General features: G+C 42.2%; 2 protein-coding genes across 4 annotated transcripts in view; both read right to left on the reverse strand.

Annotated features, from left to right (window-relative positions):
* Positions 1-439: 439 nt before the first annotated feature.
* Positions 440-3,673, reverse strand: tmem258 (transmembrane protein 258). Its single transcript, XM_018763456.1, has 4 exons — positions 3,610-3,673; positions 1,716-1,825; positions 1,027-1,155; positions 440-631 (listed from the first exon to the last, which is right to left on the reverse strand). Exons 1-3 carry the CDS (start codon positions 3,610-3,612, stop codon positions 1,029-1,031), a joined length of 240 nt encoding a protein of 79 aa, XP_018618972.1. The 5' UTR covers positions 3,613-3,673; the 3' UTR covers positions 440-631; positions 1,027-1,028.
* A 3,047-nt stretch (positions 3,674-6,720) lies between these two features.
* myrf (myelin regulatory factor) overlaps positions 6,721-20,437 on the reverse strand; it is a 56,495-nt gene continuing 42,778 nt past the window's right edge. For 2 of the 3 annotated variants that reach the window (XM_029256517.1, XM_029256516.1), the window contains exons 13-27: positions 20,153-20,261; positions 19,948-20,057; positions 19,655-19,815; positions 18,782-18,854; positions 18,413-18,495; positions 18,209-18,277; positions 17,837-17,920; positions 17,065-17,144; positions 16,624-16,734; positions 16,303-16,527; positions 12,607-12,700; positions 11,492-11,569; positions 10,534-10,660; positions 10,314-10,388; positions 6,721-10,210 (exon numbers count right to left, since the gene is read on the reverse strand). In XM_029256517.1, the coding sequence (XP_029112350.1) occupies positions 10,121-10,210; positions 10,314-10,388; positions 10,534-10,660; positions 11,492-11,569; positions 12,607-12,700; positions 16,303-16,527; positions 16,624-16,734; positions 17,065-17,144; positions 17,837-17,920; positions 18,209-18,277; positions 18,413-18,495; positions 18,782-18,854; positions 19,655-19,815; positions 19,948-20,057; positions 20,153-20,261 (1,569 nt within the window). In that variant the 3' untranslated portion in view covers positions 6,721-10,120. The remainder of the gene's footprint in view (positions 10,211-10,313; positions 10,389-10,533; positions 10,661-11,491; positions 11,570-12,606; positions 12,701-16,302; positions 16,528-16,623; positions 16,735-17,064; positions 17,145-17,836; positions 17,921-18,208; positions 18,278-18,412; positions 18,496-18,781; positions 18,855-19,654; positions 19,816-19,947; positions 20,058-20,152; positions 20,262-20,437) is intronic. The other variant, XM_029256518.1, reaches the window with a different exon arrangement.

The raw sequence follows: 20,437 nt of genomic DNA on the forward strand, positions 1-20,437 counted from the left end.
AACAGAAACAAACATATGTCTATATGACCAATATATGTATTATTAATGCACATATTATATCTATTATACAATATGCATCCACCTATTCAATTTCTATACTTTACACTTACCCTGTGCTGGGTCAGAGTGGTCAGCTTATACCAGAAGCATTGGGGATAAAGCTGAGCACTGACTACTACCGCCTATTTCATCATCAGCACCCAAGATTAATTTATGACGTTTACTAGTCAAGTTAATTTCCCATCAGCCATTGACACACTACAGGGAATTCAGCATTGTCAATTAACCTTAAGGTACGTCTTTGGACTGTAGGAGAAAACCAGGGCACCTGGATTCGAACCTATGACCAAACAGCCCAAGCGCTGTGCTACTGTGTTGCCCAAAGGAAAAAGAGGGGGGGGGGGGGGAAAAAAAAAAAAAAAAAAACTAAACCCAAAAATGTGTTTTATATCAAATATGTTTATTGGTGAATGACAAAATGCAAAGCCCAACCATTCAACTCTTCCCCAGTTTCATAATGTCCCCCAAAGTCCATGATGCCCCACAGTTCTAGTTTCCACAAAAAAATCCATGTGAAATTTCCCCCGATGAAATGTGCACGTGCTTCAGCCCCATCTCTGGTTATCTGAACCTGTTACAGACACAAGAAAGAGCACAAATGTATTCAGTAAAAACAATTCTTATTACAGAGACTATTTAGATGAGCTCAAGGGTAGAAAATATTGTCAATTGTGACCTGAGGTACTCAATCTATATAAAAACTCTCCTCTTTAAGCTCTAGTGTATCTGTAATAAGCGAAGACACGAAGATTATTTACTATTCTAAATGCATAAGTTAAAGTACACAAACGAAGGCATCCAGGAAAAATGTATCAGTGTATTGTGCAAATTACACACTGAGGCTTATTTGCTATTCAAGACACTATATCCACAGGAATTCAGCATTTACCAAACATAGAACAGTCTGCAACCGAAAATAAAAACTGACAATCAGCCATGAAGAAGCAGTGCTTACGTGTCACTCACCCTCAAACATAGATGCCAACCCAGAGCAGTAGGAAGAGTACACCGAAACCCATGAAGAGTGAAGCCACCAAGGAGATGAGCAGCTCTTTGTAGACGTCCCGTGTGTACTTAGTGGAAGTCACCTCATAGCTGGAGTGAGGTAGTTAAGGGTCTATGGACCTGTCTACTCTGACTGGACAGAACTCCACTACAACGTGAATCTGCACTGGTTTACTAAAGTCATGCCGACAGGAACTAGAACCAATTTCCACTCATCACCTGAGTTTGAGTTCTGAAATGCAGACTAATTTCTCAAACACCTTCTCATTTATTCGGCGCAATCACTTAATGGTCTGATCTATGTACTCTGTGATGCATTTCTATACGCTTATAAGAAAAGTCAAAGTGAAAAACAAAATAAGAATTTATTTTAAATATTTATTCTCCTGCTGACCAGCAGTGAGACTTCTTGTTCGATATTTAGAGCATAAATGTTTCCATAACACTGGAACAGCCCTTATATGTCTTGATTGTAAAATCTGTCACAATCAACACTAACTGTTGAGTCAAAACAAACTCTTGCAATAAATTTTTGCCATTACGCTCTCACCCTGCAGAATCCAGTCGCTTTAACTCTCCATAAGGTACCCTTACAATGGATAGTTCTGCAGACAAACTACCGGGCTCTAGTAGGTGTTTTTGAAGGATACACAAAGAACCATGCTGTGAAAAACATGCCAATGGCCAACAGCACAACGGTGAGGTGTGGAAAAACCGCTGGGTTCACCGGACTGGTGTAACGAGTCATGGCTTCGAGTTCCTGCAAACAGAAAATAGGCTTCGTTTAGAGGTCTGTTACACCTGTCATCCTCAAAAAGCCCTGCCAAAGATGAGGCCCCTGAACGAATGACACAACGTCCTGCGTGAGGTGGGACAACAATGGGTCTGGGATGATTTGCACTTGTTCATTTTGCAAAAACGGTCCTGCTGGGAGAACACCTCAACATGTACAGAAAAGAGAACATCTTTAAAAGACAAAATGTCAAATGAAGGTATCTTTCATCTAAAGACAGGAAAAGGAATGCTAATTGTAATATTTTTGCAATTACTTCTATACTAATCTTCTGACCATCTCTACACAGCAATGCACATTGAGAACTTTGTTTACTTAGTGGTGTGACAGCACTAGGTAAAGTAAGGTAAGGGGAGCCAAGTCTTGGTACCAAAAACTGGCAGTTCAACACTAGAGTATCACAGTAACAGTACCTGCGGTGTGACAATGTACAAATGAAATAAACCCCAAAATATGATGAAGGATACGAAACCATTCAACATTAGACACATTTTCCTAACTCAAACAAAAACGGTCTTTCTGAAAGACAAGTGAGCGTTTGAAGAATAACCTCATGCAGGGTCTCTTAGGAGCCCAAGTCCTGCAGCTTCCCCATCTTCTCAGGATCATTTACATTTATTCATTTAGCTGATGCTTTTCTCCAAAGTCACCTACAATGTTAAGGCTACAATTATTTACCCATTTATACAGCTGGATAATTTTACTGGAGCAATTTTCAGGTGAGTACCTTGCTCAAAGGGTACTGCAGCTGGAGATCGAACCTGCGACCCTTCGAGCCAAAGGCAGGAACTCTAACCAGTACGTTACCAGCTGCCCCCCCCGGATCATGAGTTCCGACAGTGTAAAGTAAGTCCCAAAAGGGCATAAAGCTGCAAGAGGAGGTTTGTTGTGTGCTTCACATGTACGGCTTTGGGGAAACAGCCCCCAGGATCGTCACCTGGGCGGAACAGCGGGCAGCACTGGTGCCTCACAGCTCCTGGTTCACGATGTGCAGGTGTGTGTGTGTGAGAGAAATTCTTTTTACGTGTGTAAACAAGCCAAGGATTGTAGGTGATGTATTGTAGCGAGATGCGAAATGCAAGATGCCTTGGAAAGGCTTCAGCTCATGTTTTAAGGGCTAAAGACAGGATTTTTAAGCATGATGATCATCATAGATGAATCAATGGAGGAAGAGAGCAGTTGGGGAGAAGAAAAGGGCAGATGAGCCGTTTCCACCTCATCTGCAGAGAGAGGACAAATATCGCAGCACAGAGAACGACTTTACCATTAATAAAAACGTATTATTTAAAAAAACGTGTGGAAAAAAACTGAGAAAAGCACTAAAAATACTGTTACGTCGGCCTCCAGACCAGTGCACTGTCACTGACTGAGTGACTGACTGATCAAATTGTCAGATACCTGTAGGCTGTGTATCTACATAAGAAACGCGGACAAGGATTCACCGTATTTTCAAATGCTTCAATAAAAAACGCTTTAAAAAGTGTATAAAGTAAAGTATTGTTAAATTGAAGCTAAAATAATGTGACAGTGAGTTATAGTAGTTAGCAGCGAGAAACTTAGCGGCTAAGTAAGTTAGCCTGCTGAACTTCGCCATCATCATCATCATCATCGCTAAGCTACACACAAAATAAAAACTAACATACACTACTCCATAATAAAAGCGGTTAAGATATGAGTGTATTCATCACAAATTTTTCCCTCTAATACATTTTAAAAATTTAATAACGAAAAAAAAAAAATCAGAAACCTACCATTGTGCACGGCAGAGGAGTCTCCCAGGTTCAGGAAAAGCCACGTATGTTATGACGTCACGTGTCAAAGGGACAGAAGCGTGTTTTGAATTGTCGGAGTTGTAGTTCTATGCAAGTATGCATTGTGGGAGTTGTATTTCGAAGGCGTTTCCTCGCTCCAAGCAAGGGATATGGCCTTATTTGTCAGCTTTGGGAAGAAATTTTAAAAAATGCCAAATTATTCCGCACTGGCTGATTTTACGGTGAATAGGTTTCCTGTACAAGGTCTAAGAATGAGTGACTCATGTAATTCTCTTTCAGTTTAACATTCTTTCTCGATGAAAAATTATAATGTAAATTAAAAAAAACAGAAGAATGTTAATTAAGGAAATTTCTTATACATTTAATAGGGCAGTTCAGTTGCCTATGAACAGGTCAACTTCTCTTTTTGAAAATGCTAAATATTCTGTGCTGCAAAAAAATGCTTGTTCATTCTTTTAGGTTTTATTTTCTGACATTTATCTCACTCGCAGATGTGAAGCTGTATAAAATGGTTGTTAGATGCAATTATAATTTCAAAATTTGTAAGCTGTGAACATAATGTTATTTTCTTCTTTCAAGCTGCTTGCTGGAGGAGTTCTTTTCATTGCATCTCTTGCTCATTGCCACTTCTTCTGGAGAGCGTTATGGTTAGAGTGATTTTAACCATGGCCCAATTTAAATAAAAGGTAACTTAGGGTATCTTTTTTTTAAGTTCACAGACACCCGAAGACCTAATGATTTTAAAAGCGTTTGCTCTGGATGTTCAGCTTACATAAATACCTCACCTCCACAACCTCCCATTCAATTCCAGCTGCTGGCTGATCCATTGATTCATTGTAGTGTAAAAGGAGTGTGGGCACACATGATCATATGAAAATAAATTGAATTGAATGAAAGAGAAGAGGGGTGAAAAATTTTGTGACATGCGAGTGTTGGAGTTAACTGTCTGGATGTGTTTAGTGTTGAAGAAAAACACACTAGACTCCTACAATAAAGTGTTAGATCCCTCAAATTTCATTGTCGTGTCTCATCTGCTTTCTACCAAGTCACTGGGGAGAATATACCTTCAACGATATAGTTACAAGAACCACAAGCACTGTGCAGCCTAAGACCATCACAAAACAATAAATAGTTTCTGGCAACTTTCACATTTATCCACACAAGTAGTAAAACCTTAATAACGTATTTCTGAGTTTGGATCTGTAAAAATCTGGAATATAGCTTTAATAAATACATCTACTTTGTAAAACTTATAGCAATTTTCATTTTAACATATTAACTTTGAGCTACATCAAAATAAAAAGTAAGCTAAAATGACTAAAAACAAAAATATCTTTTCTTCACAAACTCTTGTTCAATACATAGTTGACCAGTTCATCTCATAAACGTGTAACATAACTCATCGGCAAAACTAGGGAAAACACTGTTGGCAGAAGTTCATATATTTGGTCACCATAGTTACACACACACACACACACATTGTCTAAATCACTTACAGGGTCGCAGGGAGCTGGAGCCTAACCCGGCAGCACAGGGCGAAGGGCTGAAGGGGGAGGGGACACACCCAGGACGGGACACCAGTCCGTCGCAAGGCACCCCAAGTGGGACTCGAACCCCAGCCCCACCGGAGAGCAGGACCTGGTACAACCCACTGCACCACTGCACCCCGCTGTCACCACATTTATTATTACCATATTTGGTTCATATACTGGAAAGTAACAAATTGTACTTTAGAATCACTCGTCTGCATCTAAGTGCCTCTTTCTCCTAATGTAATGAACACATTGTATTTTCTACGAGATGTACGTCACTTTGGAGAAAGGTGTCTGCTAAATGAATACATGTAAATTTAAAATGTAAATTAGAGTCTTTTACGTGTTCAGAGAGTTTTTACTGCCACCTAACAGCTAGAAAGAGAATTGCAGGTCACTTCCATTATGTGGGAGACAGAATTTTTCTAAAATAGAATGCCAAAGAAAATTTAGTTAAATATAATTTGTAAATTTGTAGCACAAGGAGCCAGTTCACACTCACACCTGGATAACATACGGAAATATTTTTGCAGACAGTTGACTGATTCATCACATACCAATGGTCAGTGCCCAACAGCTTATGGGCATTTTATATTTACTCATTTAGCTGACACTTTTCTCCAGAGCAACTTACAATGTTAAGGTTACAATTATCATAAGCTTACAATTATTTATCCATTTATAGGGGGTAACTGTCAGCTAGTGACAGGAGGTGGGAGCACGTTTCGTTCGACAGCAGACTGGAATTTCAGAAACGTGATGAAAATGTAATTCTAAAAAATAAATAACCTGGAAAAGGTTTGCATGTTCAAACTCAACGGTTCATAGTATGAGGAGCCAGCGTACTCCACTGTTACCCAGACTGTAAGTGTTACACAGTACAACTGCATTAATAGTAAGTGCTACTAAATGAGGTGTAATATCTGAATTTAGCCCATTACATTTACTTATTTAGCTTTACTCCAAAGCAACTTCCAATGAACTCCATATAGTGTTACCAGCCTACACACCTTATTCACCATGGTGATACTGCTAGATACACTACTTACACTGGGTCACTCATCCATACATCAGTGGAACACACACACACACTCTCTCTGTAACTCACACACTACGGGGGAACCTCAACAGCATATCTTTGGACTGTGGGAGGAAACCAGAGCTCCTGGAGGAAACCTATGTAGGCACAGGGAGAACATGCAAACTCCACACAGACTGAGTGGGGATCAAACCCATGTCCTCTCGCACCACGCAGGCACTGTGAGACAGCAGCGCTATTCGCTATGCCACTGTGCTGCCGATCGATTTGATTTTTGAAAACTTTTTTCAACAGTTTCAATGGGATTTATTTAGAATACAGGCAAACTTCTATGTACATCTGTATACTGTATGTGCACGTGGAAATGTGTGCGCATGTACGCTATACATACACAGCATATGTACCAATTGCCTGCACACACATTCCGTGACAAGGAAAAAAACACAGACACTGTTCGAACTGTTCTCAAATAATGTAATGATAATGTATTAAAACAGACAGATGAACCAATATGACAGAATGAGGATGGGTCCTTGAAAAGGAAAGGGGTTCAAATCGTAGACAGGAGCACAAATCAGCGGGAACAGGAATGAGGTGTGGGGACAGAAGAGAGACTTCAAATTAAAATATAAGCAAACTAGTGGAGAGAGGGAAAGTACTGGGAATTATACCAGTTAACTAGAAGAAGGATAGAGGTGGTGTTCAGTAATAGATGTTCATGAAAAGGACGATATATTTAGCAACAATTCACAGAGTTGTACATAAACTCCTAAAAAACACTGACTTTGGAGGAACTGTAGAACCTCGGTCATAAGTTTCGATTCAAAGTTTAAAAGATGTTCAGATCTTATGCAGTTAGTCTCACTGTTATAGTGTTACTTTCATGCTCATGAATTCACCTCAAAAAAGGCTCTAACATGAAAAAGTGTTATGATTTTCTTCTGTAAAAACATGGACAAGGGCTTAAACTCAGACTTTTTTGTTAAAAAAAAACCAAAATACAGTGTATTGCAATGCAGTAAAACAGTAAAATTTATGCACCTGTACTGTAAAAATCAAGCAGTCGATACAAATTAGTAAATCATTAAAAATATCATTTAAAAAACAGACAAGAAAATAAGTTCATAAAGCAATTGATATTTACACAAGCTGGAAGTGCTGTTTCATATAAGGCACAGTATATTTTCTTTATTAAATAAAACAAGCGTTTACCCATGAACAGGGGAGTAAATTTGTCTAAAGGAATCCCAGTAAATGTGCTCTACCCAAGCAGTTAACTTTTAATACATTAATTACTGTCAAAAGAATCAGTGGCCCTGTTTTTACCCTTAACCAGGCATAATGAATACTGAATACATTTGTGAAAAATCATTTATGAACATTTAGGAGAATATCCCATATATTTTTTGTTCTGTTATTACATTAGTTGATATCTACTCTCCAATTTGTTACACAAAAATTTGGAGAATTATGTGGTTATTGAAAACACACTTCATTTCACACACTGGTATTTATACGTATTACTGTGCTGTGTGTAAAGGATGTGGTAGCAGACCAAAACATTCTAAGGATGTTATAAAAACATGTGGAATTGCCAGGGGAAAATGCCTGCTTTATTTCGACACCAGTCCCTGCCTATACACCTCCCTGCACATCATGCTGCAGAGACACACACCTCCAACCACACAGCCCACATTACTTTTACATTTAAAGACTCTTTAACCATCATAACATACAGTGAAGACATGCTGTGTTCTTACCAAAGCAACACATTTGTTTCCAGTACGAGAAAGCAAGTAGACAATTCATAATCACTTAGTTTGTTGCATATTCTGGAAAAGGAGCAGAAACTTATGGATAGAACACAGTTGCAGGGTGCAATGCATTGCAGCTTCAGAGCATCTCAGCGTCTGAACTTCCAAATCAAATCATGGAGACTGGTGGTCTAAAGGGAGTCGAACGGAGGTCGGTGACGGGTTCAGCTGGGGTTAAAGTCAGTCAGGACCACAGGCTGGTCAAAGTGAGGTCAGTGTCAGGACCTCGGGGCCGTCACAGAGACGTCTGTGTCTAGACGTCACGTCGGTCCTGGTGTGGTCGGGGTCAGGACCTCAGGGGTGTCACAGTGAGATCAGAACGGGTGTCTGCACTCCTTCCCCTTGCTCTCTGCTCTCTGTGGCCTCTCCAGACTGAACCCAGAAGAGAACACAGTGAGAGCAGGGAGGGGCAGAGGCAGCAGACAGGACTTCTCTACAGTGGGGCAAGGGCCAGAGTAGCTAAGCTTGGAAAAGCCAGTTCCGTGACCTCCCAGCCCCTGCTCTTCAGCTGGTCCCTCTACAGCCAGCATTGCGCCAGCCCAGTGCTCTCCAAGCCAAAGTTCCCTCAAGTCCAAGCCAGTTTTGATGCTTCCCCCCCCAGCAAACCCTACGCTTTTCAATTTCAGAAAGAGCACGGCGACCCCAGACGTTCGTGATTAAAATGCACAGTAAATGCACAGTGACTCTGTACTTGCCAGTGATCAAGACCTCCAGTGATGCAGGCTAAAGTGGATCCAGTATCCCAGAAACGGTGTTAACCTCTCCATGGAGGTCATCGTACAGGTCCACATGCCAGTGTCAGACTCAGTTTATCCAGTTCATCAGGTGATACCGCGTTCCAGTATCGCTGCCCAGGACTGTGTGTGACAAGGTCACGAGGAGTGGAGGACGATTAAAAGATCCAGTTCTTTCATTGTCAAGCGATTGTGTACTCCGGTTTAAAATCTAAAATTATATACCAACTTCTCTTTACACACTAGAGGAACATGAGTCGTTTCTCAAGAACACGTGCATTTCCTTGCTTGTTTGCAGCTGATTCCATTTTAAATAATGAACCTGTATCCAGTGTCTATATTATGAGTAATTATTACACACACATCCTAGTGATATTAATTGTTCTCCAATTAGTAACATGATACATAAATTCACCGTTTTTTTCTGATTTCCTGTCCTTAGGCTTTCGCTGTGTTGACAAATGTCTTGTTTGTTGGATGTGTTCTGCAAGAGCGTCACATCGTATGTAAAAGTGAGAGAATGTGTCCAAAAAAAAGTCTACATCACTTGTGTAAACAGTATGTTCAGGGCATGTCAATTTTTAGTCGTTCACCAAAAAGTTACCGTTATAAGAAAGAAAAAGTTTGATTCTCTTTGTGTTACCAGAGCAAGACCAAGATAATATTCTGTGCATGAGTCCAGACAATGATCTGCATACATATAAAGGTGGACAATTTCGCATGAACAAATCTACTGAAAGATTTAAGAAAGCAACTCATCTACGAATGAGTCATTAATGACCGCAAAGAAAAAAAAAAAAAAAGAGTCAGCGAAAGAATGCAAAGTCATTAACGTAACAAACCCTCCATCATGCTTAATGCAGGATCGAGCCATCAGCCAGCCGGACTGTGTTCTGCAACAGACCGGAACCCAGGTCACTCGCGGATCTGCTGTTATTACCTCACGGACATCAAGCAATTGCTCCAGACCAATAGTCCCGTCAATGAAAAGCTGTAATAATCAGAGTTCATAACCAAAGTAAATATATATACTGTCATCGGAGTGTTAAACCCTAACAGGAAATCTCTGAAAGCACAATTTGCACGCAATCTGCAGCATGTTGTAGTCCCTTGAGGTGGATCACCGTGGCAGGTTAAGGAAAGCTAAATTTGCGGCTACGCGTAATTCTTCTCGTAACAACACAACTAAAAATACAAAATAAATCCGGTCAAAAAAATTTCACACGTTTATCGATTTCCTACTCAAACAGACTGGCGAGCGGTCAAGAAAACAGGAAACGGGAAGCGCTCTTGGGAGGCGTGAGGAATTGGGAACGCGGGGTGCACTGTCTTCCTCCCACAATGCACGCCGTTTTCATAAACGTCTGTCTGTCATCCACAGCTTCTCTGGAACACGAAGTGGTAATCGGAGTAGTGGCCGGTGTGCTGCTCCTCATCACCGGCGGCACACATCACTTCATCCTGCCAGGATGACCAGAGGATGGTCAGTGGTCATCAGGAGATCCATTTACCGTATCAACGAACACCTGGCTGCTTTAATTGGGACACTTGCGCGTTCACTTACAGACGCGGTCACACGGAAGTGGAAGCTAACTTCCTGGAAGGGCAGTTGTGGTAGTGACCACAGGTGGTCCATCCCCTGAGGAGAAGAGAAGAGAAGAGAAGAGAAGAGAGACTGTAAAGGAATGACCAAGGAGGCTAAACCCTCTCCAGTAAATGATGAATACGTCCCTCGCTGAAGGTGACCGACAGACCGCGGTCCTCAAGCGCGCTCCATGTTTTACCTTTGTGAAGGCATTCTGCTCGCTGTGTGCCTGTGCCTCGCCGCCCTGGACCTGTGTCTCGGGACGTGCAGGACAGGGACGACCTCTGGTGGCACCACACCGCAGCACCTTGAGGTTGGTGTTGGACCTGCAGACACAGGGCAGGGAAACAGCAAGAGCTGTGGAGGCCGTCCTCTTAACTCGGTATTCATCCGCTGGCATCCACCCTTCAGTTTATTTATCCCGTGTGCCTCTTATAAATTCATTTATTATAGTAAATCCTCAACTTGCAGTTTACTAACAGGCTTAACTATCTGTTGGTGAATAAGGTGTGTCGGCTGATAACGCGACATAGTATCCACTGGAAGTCGCTTTGGAGAAAAACGTGAATGGAACTACCTAAGAGACGGAAGCAAAGACAGAGAAACAGTCTTCAGTGGAACTTTATCCCTGTATAAGCCATAAAACAGCCCTCCCAGCACTCCCAGTCATCATCGTTACTGCCATCATTGTTGCCTTCACATCTCTGCAATATGGATCTTCTGTGCTACTTCTGTCTATTAACAGTACTTTGTGTCTGGAAAGTGAGAAAAGCACTTTCACCTAGTAGCGTAGTGGAAGCAAGGCAGCTGGTAGTGTAGAATTTAGAGTCCTTGCCTTTGGATCCAAATGTTGCAGGTTTGATCCCCACCTCTGGCTGTAGTACCCTTGAGCAAGGCACTTACCCTAAATTGCTCCAATAAAATTACCCTGCTGTATAAATGGGTAAATAATTGTAAGCTTGTAACTGTAATAATTGTAACCTTCATGTTGTAAGATGCAGTTTGGAGAAAAGCATCAGCTGAATGAATAAATGTAAGTTGAGGACTGACTGTACACTGTTCACCTGCAGGAGTATCTGAGAACATTCATCACTAAAAGGTTTAATGAGAGTGTGTCAGTGCAGGTTCCGAGTAGTATGTCCGTTATGCATTTGCACCTCATGCGTAGAGTGATGTGAGAAAGAGCCGTGTAGTTGCTCCCATGGAGAGAGACCGTGTAGCTGTGGACACCGCTCCTGAAACACACAACCCTCGTTTAATGTCATATCACTTGCAAAGAAAAAGAACATCAGCGGCGCTTGTTACACAACCACGACACCAGGCGATGCCAAAAATCGCAAGACCGTATTTCACGTGAGCGTTTCAGAATACAGTTGACCATTGAAGAACCTGGAGGTTAGGGGCGCCGACCCCCTGCGCAGTGAAAAATCTGCGTATAACTTTTGACTCCTCAAAAACTCAACAACTAATAGCCTACTGTTGACCGGAAGCCTTACTGACAACATAAACAGTCGATTAACACACATTTTGTATGTTATGTGTATTAGATGCTGTATTCTTACAATAAAGTAAGCGAGAGAAAAGAAAATGTTATTAAGAAAATCATAAGGAGGAGAAAATACATTTACAGTACTTTGTACTTTGTATTTATTGATACCGCAAGTTTACATTGTCTGTTAACGAGATTAATCGTCTGTCTGTCAGTACCTACATCAGTATTGTCTTATATGATACAAAACACTGTAGATGTCATATGTATTACTAACACCAGACATGAAAAATGAAAAGATAATGTGAAGAAAAAATTAAGAGATAAATTAGATATTTATTTACAGGTATAACTATGCTTGCACTGATAACGAAGAAACAGCAATATGATTGCTTCACTGCTGCCCAGCCTATACACTAATGAATGAATTGTTATAAGATTTTTATGGCATACAGTATTACCGTCATATTCATAGTACAGTATTGGGAAAAAATGCGCGTATAAGTTGACGACCCGCGCAGTTCAAACCCATGTTGTTCAAGGGTCAACTGTACTTCTACTTCGGTAAAGCAAAGAGAGATAACCGTTGATTTCATTTTGAATGTTTTTTCTTAATTTAAAATGAATGAGCGCACCCACCTAACACATTGTCAATAATTAATTTTTATCTGAGCCTTTAAAGAGTCATTTCATTGGCACTGTTTGCACTGCACTGGTTTCGCCGCTGATCTTTTTACTGCTGTTTTCATAAGTCCTAAAACACACAGAGACATACAAACAAACCTGCAGCCAGCAGGTGAAGGACAAAACTGCATGTCGATGGGCTGGTCTGTCTCCAGGATTCGCGCTGACGTCAGAGAAGGGCCGAAGCTTTGACCTACGACAAACAGCAATGTGTGAAGAAGAGTGATGGATGAGGATGAGAGTGCTTCGCTCTCTGGGTGTGGTTCCAAAAGCTTGCTCTGAGTCATGGTTGCCTTTCCAATGCAAGTAATGCACACAGATGAATCTGTGACCTTAAATCACTGCCAACTAAAGGCTATACACTTTCCACCTGTGCATAAACAATTCATATTTCACAGGAATACGGGCTTACTAGTCTTAAATGACTGCAGTCAATTTATTTTGCAAGAAAAGGAAACAGAAGATGGCCTCATAAAAATTAATCTTATAAGCGATTTTTACCAGGTTTTTGTTCAAATTCCATTTCTGACATTTTTCCCGAAACCTGACTTAAACCTTAAACCTAGATTCTTTTTGCCAGGTGAAGCACAAATGGCGGTAAGAATATGAAATGTGTTTGCAGAAAAGTTTGTAAGAACTCACAAGGGCTGAAGATCCACCAGACCAAGATGAAATGCTTGTGGGTGCAGCAGGTGTCACAGAGTACGGTACAAGTATATCACCCTTGGTAAAAAAGTGCTAGGCCAGAAGGTAACACAAAGTGCCTGCAAACTCCATTTGGCTCAAGCTCGATCCTCTACATCTTAGCAGAGCAGTAGAAAGGTGCTGGATCAGGTGGCCTCGAAGAAATAAGAGGAAAGTGTGGAGCAGGTTTGATTAAGCTTTAGCTAAGATCCCTGAGGTAACCGCACTGGGTGACAGACAAGAGGTCAACCATGGACCAAGCACGGAGGTCCAAGTGTTTAAGCGGAGAACCGTGGACATTACAGCAGCAGTTTAGAGTAGCAAGTGAGGAGGGAAGAGTTGTAATTGCAGAGTTAAGATGCATCCTTAGGAAGAGACTCACGTCTCTGCAGGGGGCAAAGGTGAATAGGAGAACGAGGAGACAGAGGGGCCAGAAAGCAGGTATCTCTCCTAGCAGATCCCTTTGGGTTCACTAAGCGGCTGCTGAGACAGAAATGCAACAGGCTGCTATTCTGCTCCAAGAAGAAAATTGTCTACTACCTCCAAACCTGATACAATGATTTTACCAGAGACTAGGAGCTGGAGCAGAGTAGGGCCTTGACGGAACCACAAAGTCCACTGGTTACCTTGGAATGAAGGGGAACTCACGTGGGTGGAAGTGCAAGAGGCTGTTAAGAAGGCAAGAGCTAGCTCATCCTTAAGTAGAAACCCCTACAAAGATGTATAAGCATGTCCAACGCTGTTAAATAAGCTGTGGAGAATTCTAAGGTGATGGGAAGAAAAGGGAACAGCCACACAGCAATGGATCCCTAAATAGAAGAATTCAGACAAGATTTATCCATTCGGTGTTATCTCTCTGTGTAGAGTGGAGGGCAAAGTTATTCTTCTGAATTGTTAGTCAGCAGTTAATAGCATTCCTCCTGCATACATTGACACATCAGTGCAGAAAAAAGGAATCCCTAGGGTTCCACGGTGCTTAAAGCATACTGTTGTAGTGACACAGCTCATTAGGGGGGATTGTGGTAACAAGGGAGATACCGCTGCTGTGGTCACATCTCACAAATTTCCATGACTCCATACCTCACAAGCTGGTAAAGACAGAGGCTTCACCATTAGAGCAGAAACTTATGCCAAGCAAAATCAAGGCCCTCATTCTGGATTACTGTGATTTCAGTATGAGTCACATTGGGAGGAGTACTATCAGGAGGACCCTACTTGATCTGGCCAAGTAAAAGAAAGGTTCGTGTAAGGCAAACGCGTATCAGAACCTTCACTGTTGAAATTATGGTGACAACACATGTCTGTCTCAGGATGTATCTTATCCTGTGGGCTAGGATGAATTTTAAGCCATTCAAGTCCATTAAAGTCCCAGTCTTTGCTGCTGAGGAAAGGAAAGCCTACTGAGTAGTTCTGTTATAACTTAAGTAATACAGTGATTCCATTCATCTTGGAGAAGCCAATTAAAAGCTGTTTCACATCATCTTGAGGGTTATAGTTCTGTAAGTATTCAAGTAACTTACCGGGAGTTGGTTAGTAGTAGTGGATATGTCAGGACGTCCGTGTAAAGTTAAAGCATCCATCTGCATATGTTTTGTTTGATTCTTGTTTACAAAGTCTCCATCAGAACCATCAAGGCCCTCAAGAGAAGGACATGCTGTTATTTCCATAGGTGGTTTGTCTACCTGGAAGCTTGCACAGCATTGCCTTCTATAGGCAAAAAAGCTAGTTGCCCCTTAGGAACCCAGAGGAGGTGTTTTGGGTAATATCGGCAATGGAAATGTTGCAATATAGGGACTCAAGTGATTGTAAAGTCAACAGAGCAGGCAGCAAGGTAATGACAGGAAGGCAGTGGAGTGCACTGGCTGTAGTTGGGCAGGCAGAGTCCTGGCTTCAGCACAGTACGGTGGTAGGCACAGTGGCATCAGAAAGAGTTTGTCTGGGAAATGTTCCATCATGGCAATATGATGAAGTCTAGGTGAAGGAGAGCGACAAGCTGATTCAGGAGGAAGAACACAGCAACGGAAGAACAATGAGAAACTGAGATGGTGGGGAGGCACCAGCTGGGAGTATAGCCTAGGTAGGAACAGACATTGGAACACAAAGTCTTGTAAGCATAGTCCCGGTCCAGGCAGTTTACGAAATTCTGTGAAGTTCATCTAACCTGTTAATCTGGAGAAAAGTGGATTCTTAGTCATGCTCATTTTGTCCAAAGAGAGGAGCACATATTCATCAGCCGTACAAGAATAGTAGGTAAGGGCTGCCATGACCAAGTGACTCTATGGCTGTAATAGAGTCTATCAGTGTGCAAACAGCACACAAGTGGGACTTGAAGGATGACAAGGGCAGCCATACACATTTTCATGAAAGGTGAAAGAGCAGAATTAACACCCAGTGGCAGCTCAGGGCTTCTAGTGATGATGGAAGATTGGCAGCTGGTGGTGGAATTACGAAGCCAACTTTAATTAATGATTACCATCACAGACATCAGCAATTAAGAGCAGATACCGTCCTGCTGTCAGCTTTCAGACAAGTCATCTGGGTGGATTGGTGGATGAATTGGGGGTTGAGCTATTATTTTAACATGAGTAATGTGTGAAATTAGTGAAAAATATAACAAAGGTCTGTTATACAACATAACATTTCTGCATATTAATTGTATATATATATCCTTCTGGTTTATATAATACAGTATAAGGGGTTTTGCAACTTACAACAATGTCCACTTAGGACAAGGTTGTCAGAACGGGACCCTGTTATGCATTGAGGACCATCTGTGTATATTTTCACAAGCTACTGTAGCGTTTTTTTTGGTCTTAATTTTGCTAAATATAAATGTGCTGCATGGATGAAAAAGATTATTATTATTATTATTATTATTATTATTATTATTATTATTATTATACCTTACACTTGTCTCCAGAGTAACTTAAAATGATTTTAAGGTTTCAATACTAATCTTATTAAGTATGTGCCTTTCTCTGTCTGGATTTAGTCTTGTCTTCTATATAAAAGTAAAGGGTCTCTCACTATGAAGCCATATTGTGATGCACTTTGTACATTTGGATTTATATATTTACATTTCAGTTCATATGTGATGTGAGGCTCACTCACCCCCTAAATACACACTGCGCTGTCTTCGTGGTGTCGGTGGTCCCCCAGGGAGGCGGTTGTCCACTCCAAGACCCTGGTCTGGAGACAGGGGTCTCTTAGTTTTGGCTTGGAAGGAGGGGGTGGCGGTGTGGCTCAGTCGATTCCTATGGCGAACGTCCTTTTCCGAGAGGCGGGATTTGGCCTTCTTATTGGTGCTGGCAGGTGTTGGGTCAAAACTAAGGGGGTCTACAGTGAAAAGGAGTCAATACTTTTAAGTGTTATGATCAAACCAACGATGTTTAGACAGATTTGGTCAATGTAGGTACAGTACACAGAAATTACCTGAGGTCGATTGGTTGATGCTCGGCGAAAGGCTAGTGGTTGACTGGTTGTTCATGGATGTGGGTGAAGGGCAGCAAGCGGCATTATTGGACATTGAGGGAGAGGGTGGTACTGCATAAAACATTGAAGTGGATGACCATGTAAGCTAACGCAGGACATACAAAACCCACTGAGAAGTGATATATTGCACTGTGAACAAACTGGGTGAACCCAAACATTAAGGCTCTATCAAAAACATTACATGGAAATCAAAATGTCAGCCAGTTCCCCTTTTATATACATGTACTCTCCCATATCTTTTATATAGTATCTACAAGATGGCATAAGGGTTAAGTGTAATATCGTCACCTCACCCAGTCCCTAAAGTCAACATTCCAACAGAACTTGAACTGCTGCAACACAACACCAACTTTGCAGTCCTTATTTAATGAAAAAAATCACCTTGGGGAGGAGAGGTGGTGGCTGTGGGGGAGAAGGTGGCCTCGTGAGAGGAGCCCAGTGCAGAACTTGACCTGCTGGAACTACAGCAGAAACAGAGAGGCGAAGGGTGAAGAGACAGAGATTCACCATGACTTTAATGAGAAAGCCCAGGTATGATGGAGACGGGTTCTAATACTCTGTATGAGGAATGGGATTTACAAGGAAACATAAAATGGGATTTTATCATGCCTGGCATGGACATCAGAGTTGAATGTGCAATGGCAGTCAGTTATTCTTTTTGAACTTTGTTTAGCTCAGATTTTTTGTATATTACATAACTTACAATGACTGACCAATTTATACAGCTCTTTAATTATAACCAAAGCATATCTGGGTAAACACATTAATCCAGCAACACAGGGCGTAAGGCTGGAGGGGGAGGGGACACACCCAGGATGGGACACCAGTCCATCACAAGGCACCCCAAGCAGGACTTGAACCCCAGACCTGCCAGAGAGCAGGACCCAGTCAAACCCGCTGCACTACCACACCCCCGTATAGGAATCAAAAATGTGTAAAAAAAAAAAAAATAGGAATTAAAGGTTTCTTTTAGAATGGAAATCACAGATGTTTGCAGAAAGTGTGTGGAGAATAGAAACAGAGGTGGGAAGAGTATGAATGAGAGCTGTGGAGTGCCGCACAAGACCTCTGGTAAGAAAAAAAAAATTGAAAAACAAGAAGCGATCCTTGCCAGACTTTCCCAGGAACAGAGAGAGAAGAAAAAGAGACATACCATGGACAGACAGATGGACAGACGGTAAGAGTAGCAGTAAGGACAGGTGTCCAGGACACGGAGAGAGTGCAGACAGATGCAATGCTACGGAGAAAAGGGAAGAGACCAAGTCGGGAACTCTAGTCATATAGTAACGCAGACATTGCAGAGAGAAGGGGCATTAAAAACTAATAACTCTGGTGTTGTGTACAGCTGTACTGACTGTGGGACTTACTCTGGAACAGAGTAAATACGGTCACATTCACTGCATCAGCAACATACCGTAAATATCTGTTATATAAAACCAGTATAATGCAACTGCATTTCAGCTGAAATCTCTAGTTTAGTTGAGTGTTTAGAGCGTTTAGTGTGTTTTAGGAGTCAAAGACATACCTGTCAGCTTCTCTTACGTCACTCTGCTGGTGTCGAGTCAGCACGTACAGGATGGACATGGAGATGACGCTGTAGGGAGCCAAAGAGGTGGACACAGGACAACAGATTGGTACAAAAGTATCAACGGTTTTTTACTGTGGTCCTCACTGCCTGGACACCAACAGTCTTCCCTCTCTTGTTCTTCTTTGCCGTTGCAGCCCTTACCTGAAGGCCATCACAATGACAAGGGCTAGGATGGTGCCTTGCATGAATTTGTGGCTGATGCAGCTTTGTTCCGGAGCAGGGCTCTGGTACAAAAAAAAAGGTAAAATCATGGTATTATTACAGAATTGTACATCTGTATTACAGTGCATTTACAGTTTAATTCCAAGGTATTTGATAAATTACAAGAACCTACTGCTCAACATCTTGCTGTATTGGAGGACATTTCTAATGCTTTAATGCACTAAGAAATAGTGTCAATGCATATTTCTAACATTTAAAACAGGACGATGTAATTAGGTTCTTCATCAAGACTTTTACAGTCATTAAGCAAACACCTTCAGAGGTGATGCAAGTGACAGGAATACCAACCTTGCTTCCAGATTTGCCAGATCTTTTCTTCATAGGACCACTTCCGGCTCGACTGAACTGGCTTCCTGATTGGCTGGAATGTCGTGAAAATGAAAGGTATGACATCACGGTGAGTTTATTGTCTTTGTCTTCTTATTATTGATGATTACATCATTTTAACATCAGTACCACCGTCACTCACAACCAGTAACTGCTTGCCCAAGTCAGTATCACTGTATGCTGGGGCCTATCCCAGAAAAACGGGGTGCAAGGAAAGTCAAGGGTACACCCTGGATGGGACACCCGCCTACCCCAAGGCAGCCACCCACATCCACAGTCAATCACATGTCACACGTAAACACACTCTGGCTAATTTACAGCCACCGGTTCTCCTGAGATACATATCTCTGGTGTGTGGGAGGAAACCAGAGCACCCCGAAGAAACCCATCCAAACAGAGGAATAAGGTGTGAACTCCACACAGATTAAGCTGGAAACTCAAACAGCCCAGGTGCTGCGAGGCACCAGAACTACCTGCTGTGCCACCTTACTTATGTGCTTCCCACATAACCGATTTCCTCAGCAATCTTTTTAAATGAACTCTGGTTTGTAAAAAGGATCTCGGTCTCTCTACCCCCTTTATAACCCAGTCTAATCAACCATCTTCACCGCATCATCCAGGTCCACACGATGTAATCCACCTTGCCTACAGTCTTTGCTAGTTTCACTCAATGAAACCCCTCCCTTCGGTAGTCTTTTCCACCATCATCGTAAACCACCATGTTCTCGTACCCCCAGCTCTACCTAACTGTGTCCCCCCACCACAGAATCTAAACCACGGTTTCTTTGGTGCTATCTGTCCAGCACTCTGTCACTCATCATGTGTATCCCTCACCTGACAGTCCCCCCGCTCACAGTGCTTTTCATGCTGTCCAGTCGGCGCAGTTTGGCCAGCTTCCGGCTCCAGCGCTCCAGTTCGTCAATACGTGTCTCCAGGTTGTCTGTCAGCTTGCACAGCTCCTTCACCGCGCCCACATTCTCCATGAAGATGCGGTCCTAGTGTCGCAGTTGTTCATAACACTGATCAGAGCAATTCTCAATATGCTGGTATGTCAGATCAGTGACCAGAGAATCGGTCAAAGTGCTGGTCAGAGCGTCAGTCCACGTCTGTAAATGAGTCCGTCTCACCTTGTTGACTACCAGTAGCTTTGGGATGGTTTCACCATTGGCACAAACCACATCTCCACCTTCCTTCACCGCCTCCGGTAGGATTTTCTGCACCTCCTGGGCAATCACCCCTGTGTTCCAGCAGAACACATAGGGTTAAAAAGCGGCCTGCTTTACAGAAAGGCTCCAGAGTCTCCATAACATGGTAAATTGAAAGCAAAGTTACCTGTCTCTGACGTGTTTTCTATTCCTATGGTGGCTGCAAACTCGGGCTTGTAGTGATAGTGTACCAACCGCATCTGGGATATCCTCTTCAGATTGTCCGTGGTGTCCACCTGGGGTAGGAGAAACAGGAAGAAGATGGACAGGCTGTCACAAGCAGAGCACCACCGGCACCAAGAGCACCAGCGTCCAATTAAACACAGACAGTTGGCAGCAATATCGAATACGATAATTCGTCCGATTCTAGCGGCATTTCATATTCCAAGCATTATGCATAAGAAAAAAGTAA

This window comes from Scleropages formosus, chromosome 11 (genome assembly GCF_900964775.1).
Source record: "Scleropages formosus chromosome 11, fSclFor1.1, whole genome shotgun sequence".
NCBI lineage: Eukaryota > Metazoa > Chordata > Actinopteri > Osteoglossiformes > Osteoglossidae > Scleropages > Scleropages formosus.

Bases quoted from the DNA above. Each gene is read 5' to 3' on its own strand.
- tmem258 (XM_018763456.1), bottom strand. The intron at 1,156-1,715 runs GTATCCTTCAAA...ACCTCACTCCAG, and splicing joins TTCACAGCATGGTTCTTTGT to CTATGAGGTGACTTCCACTA.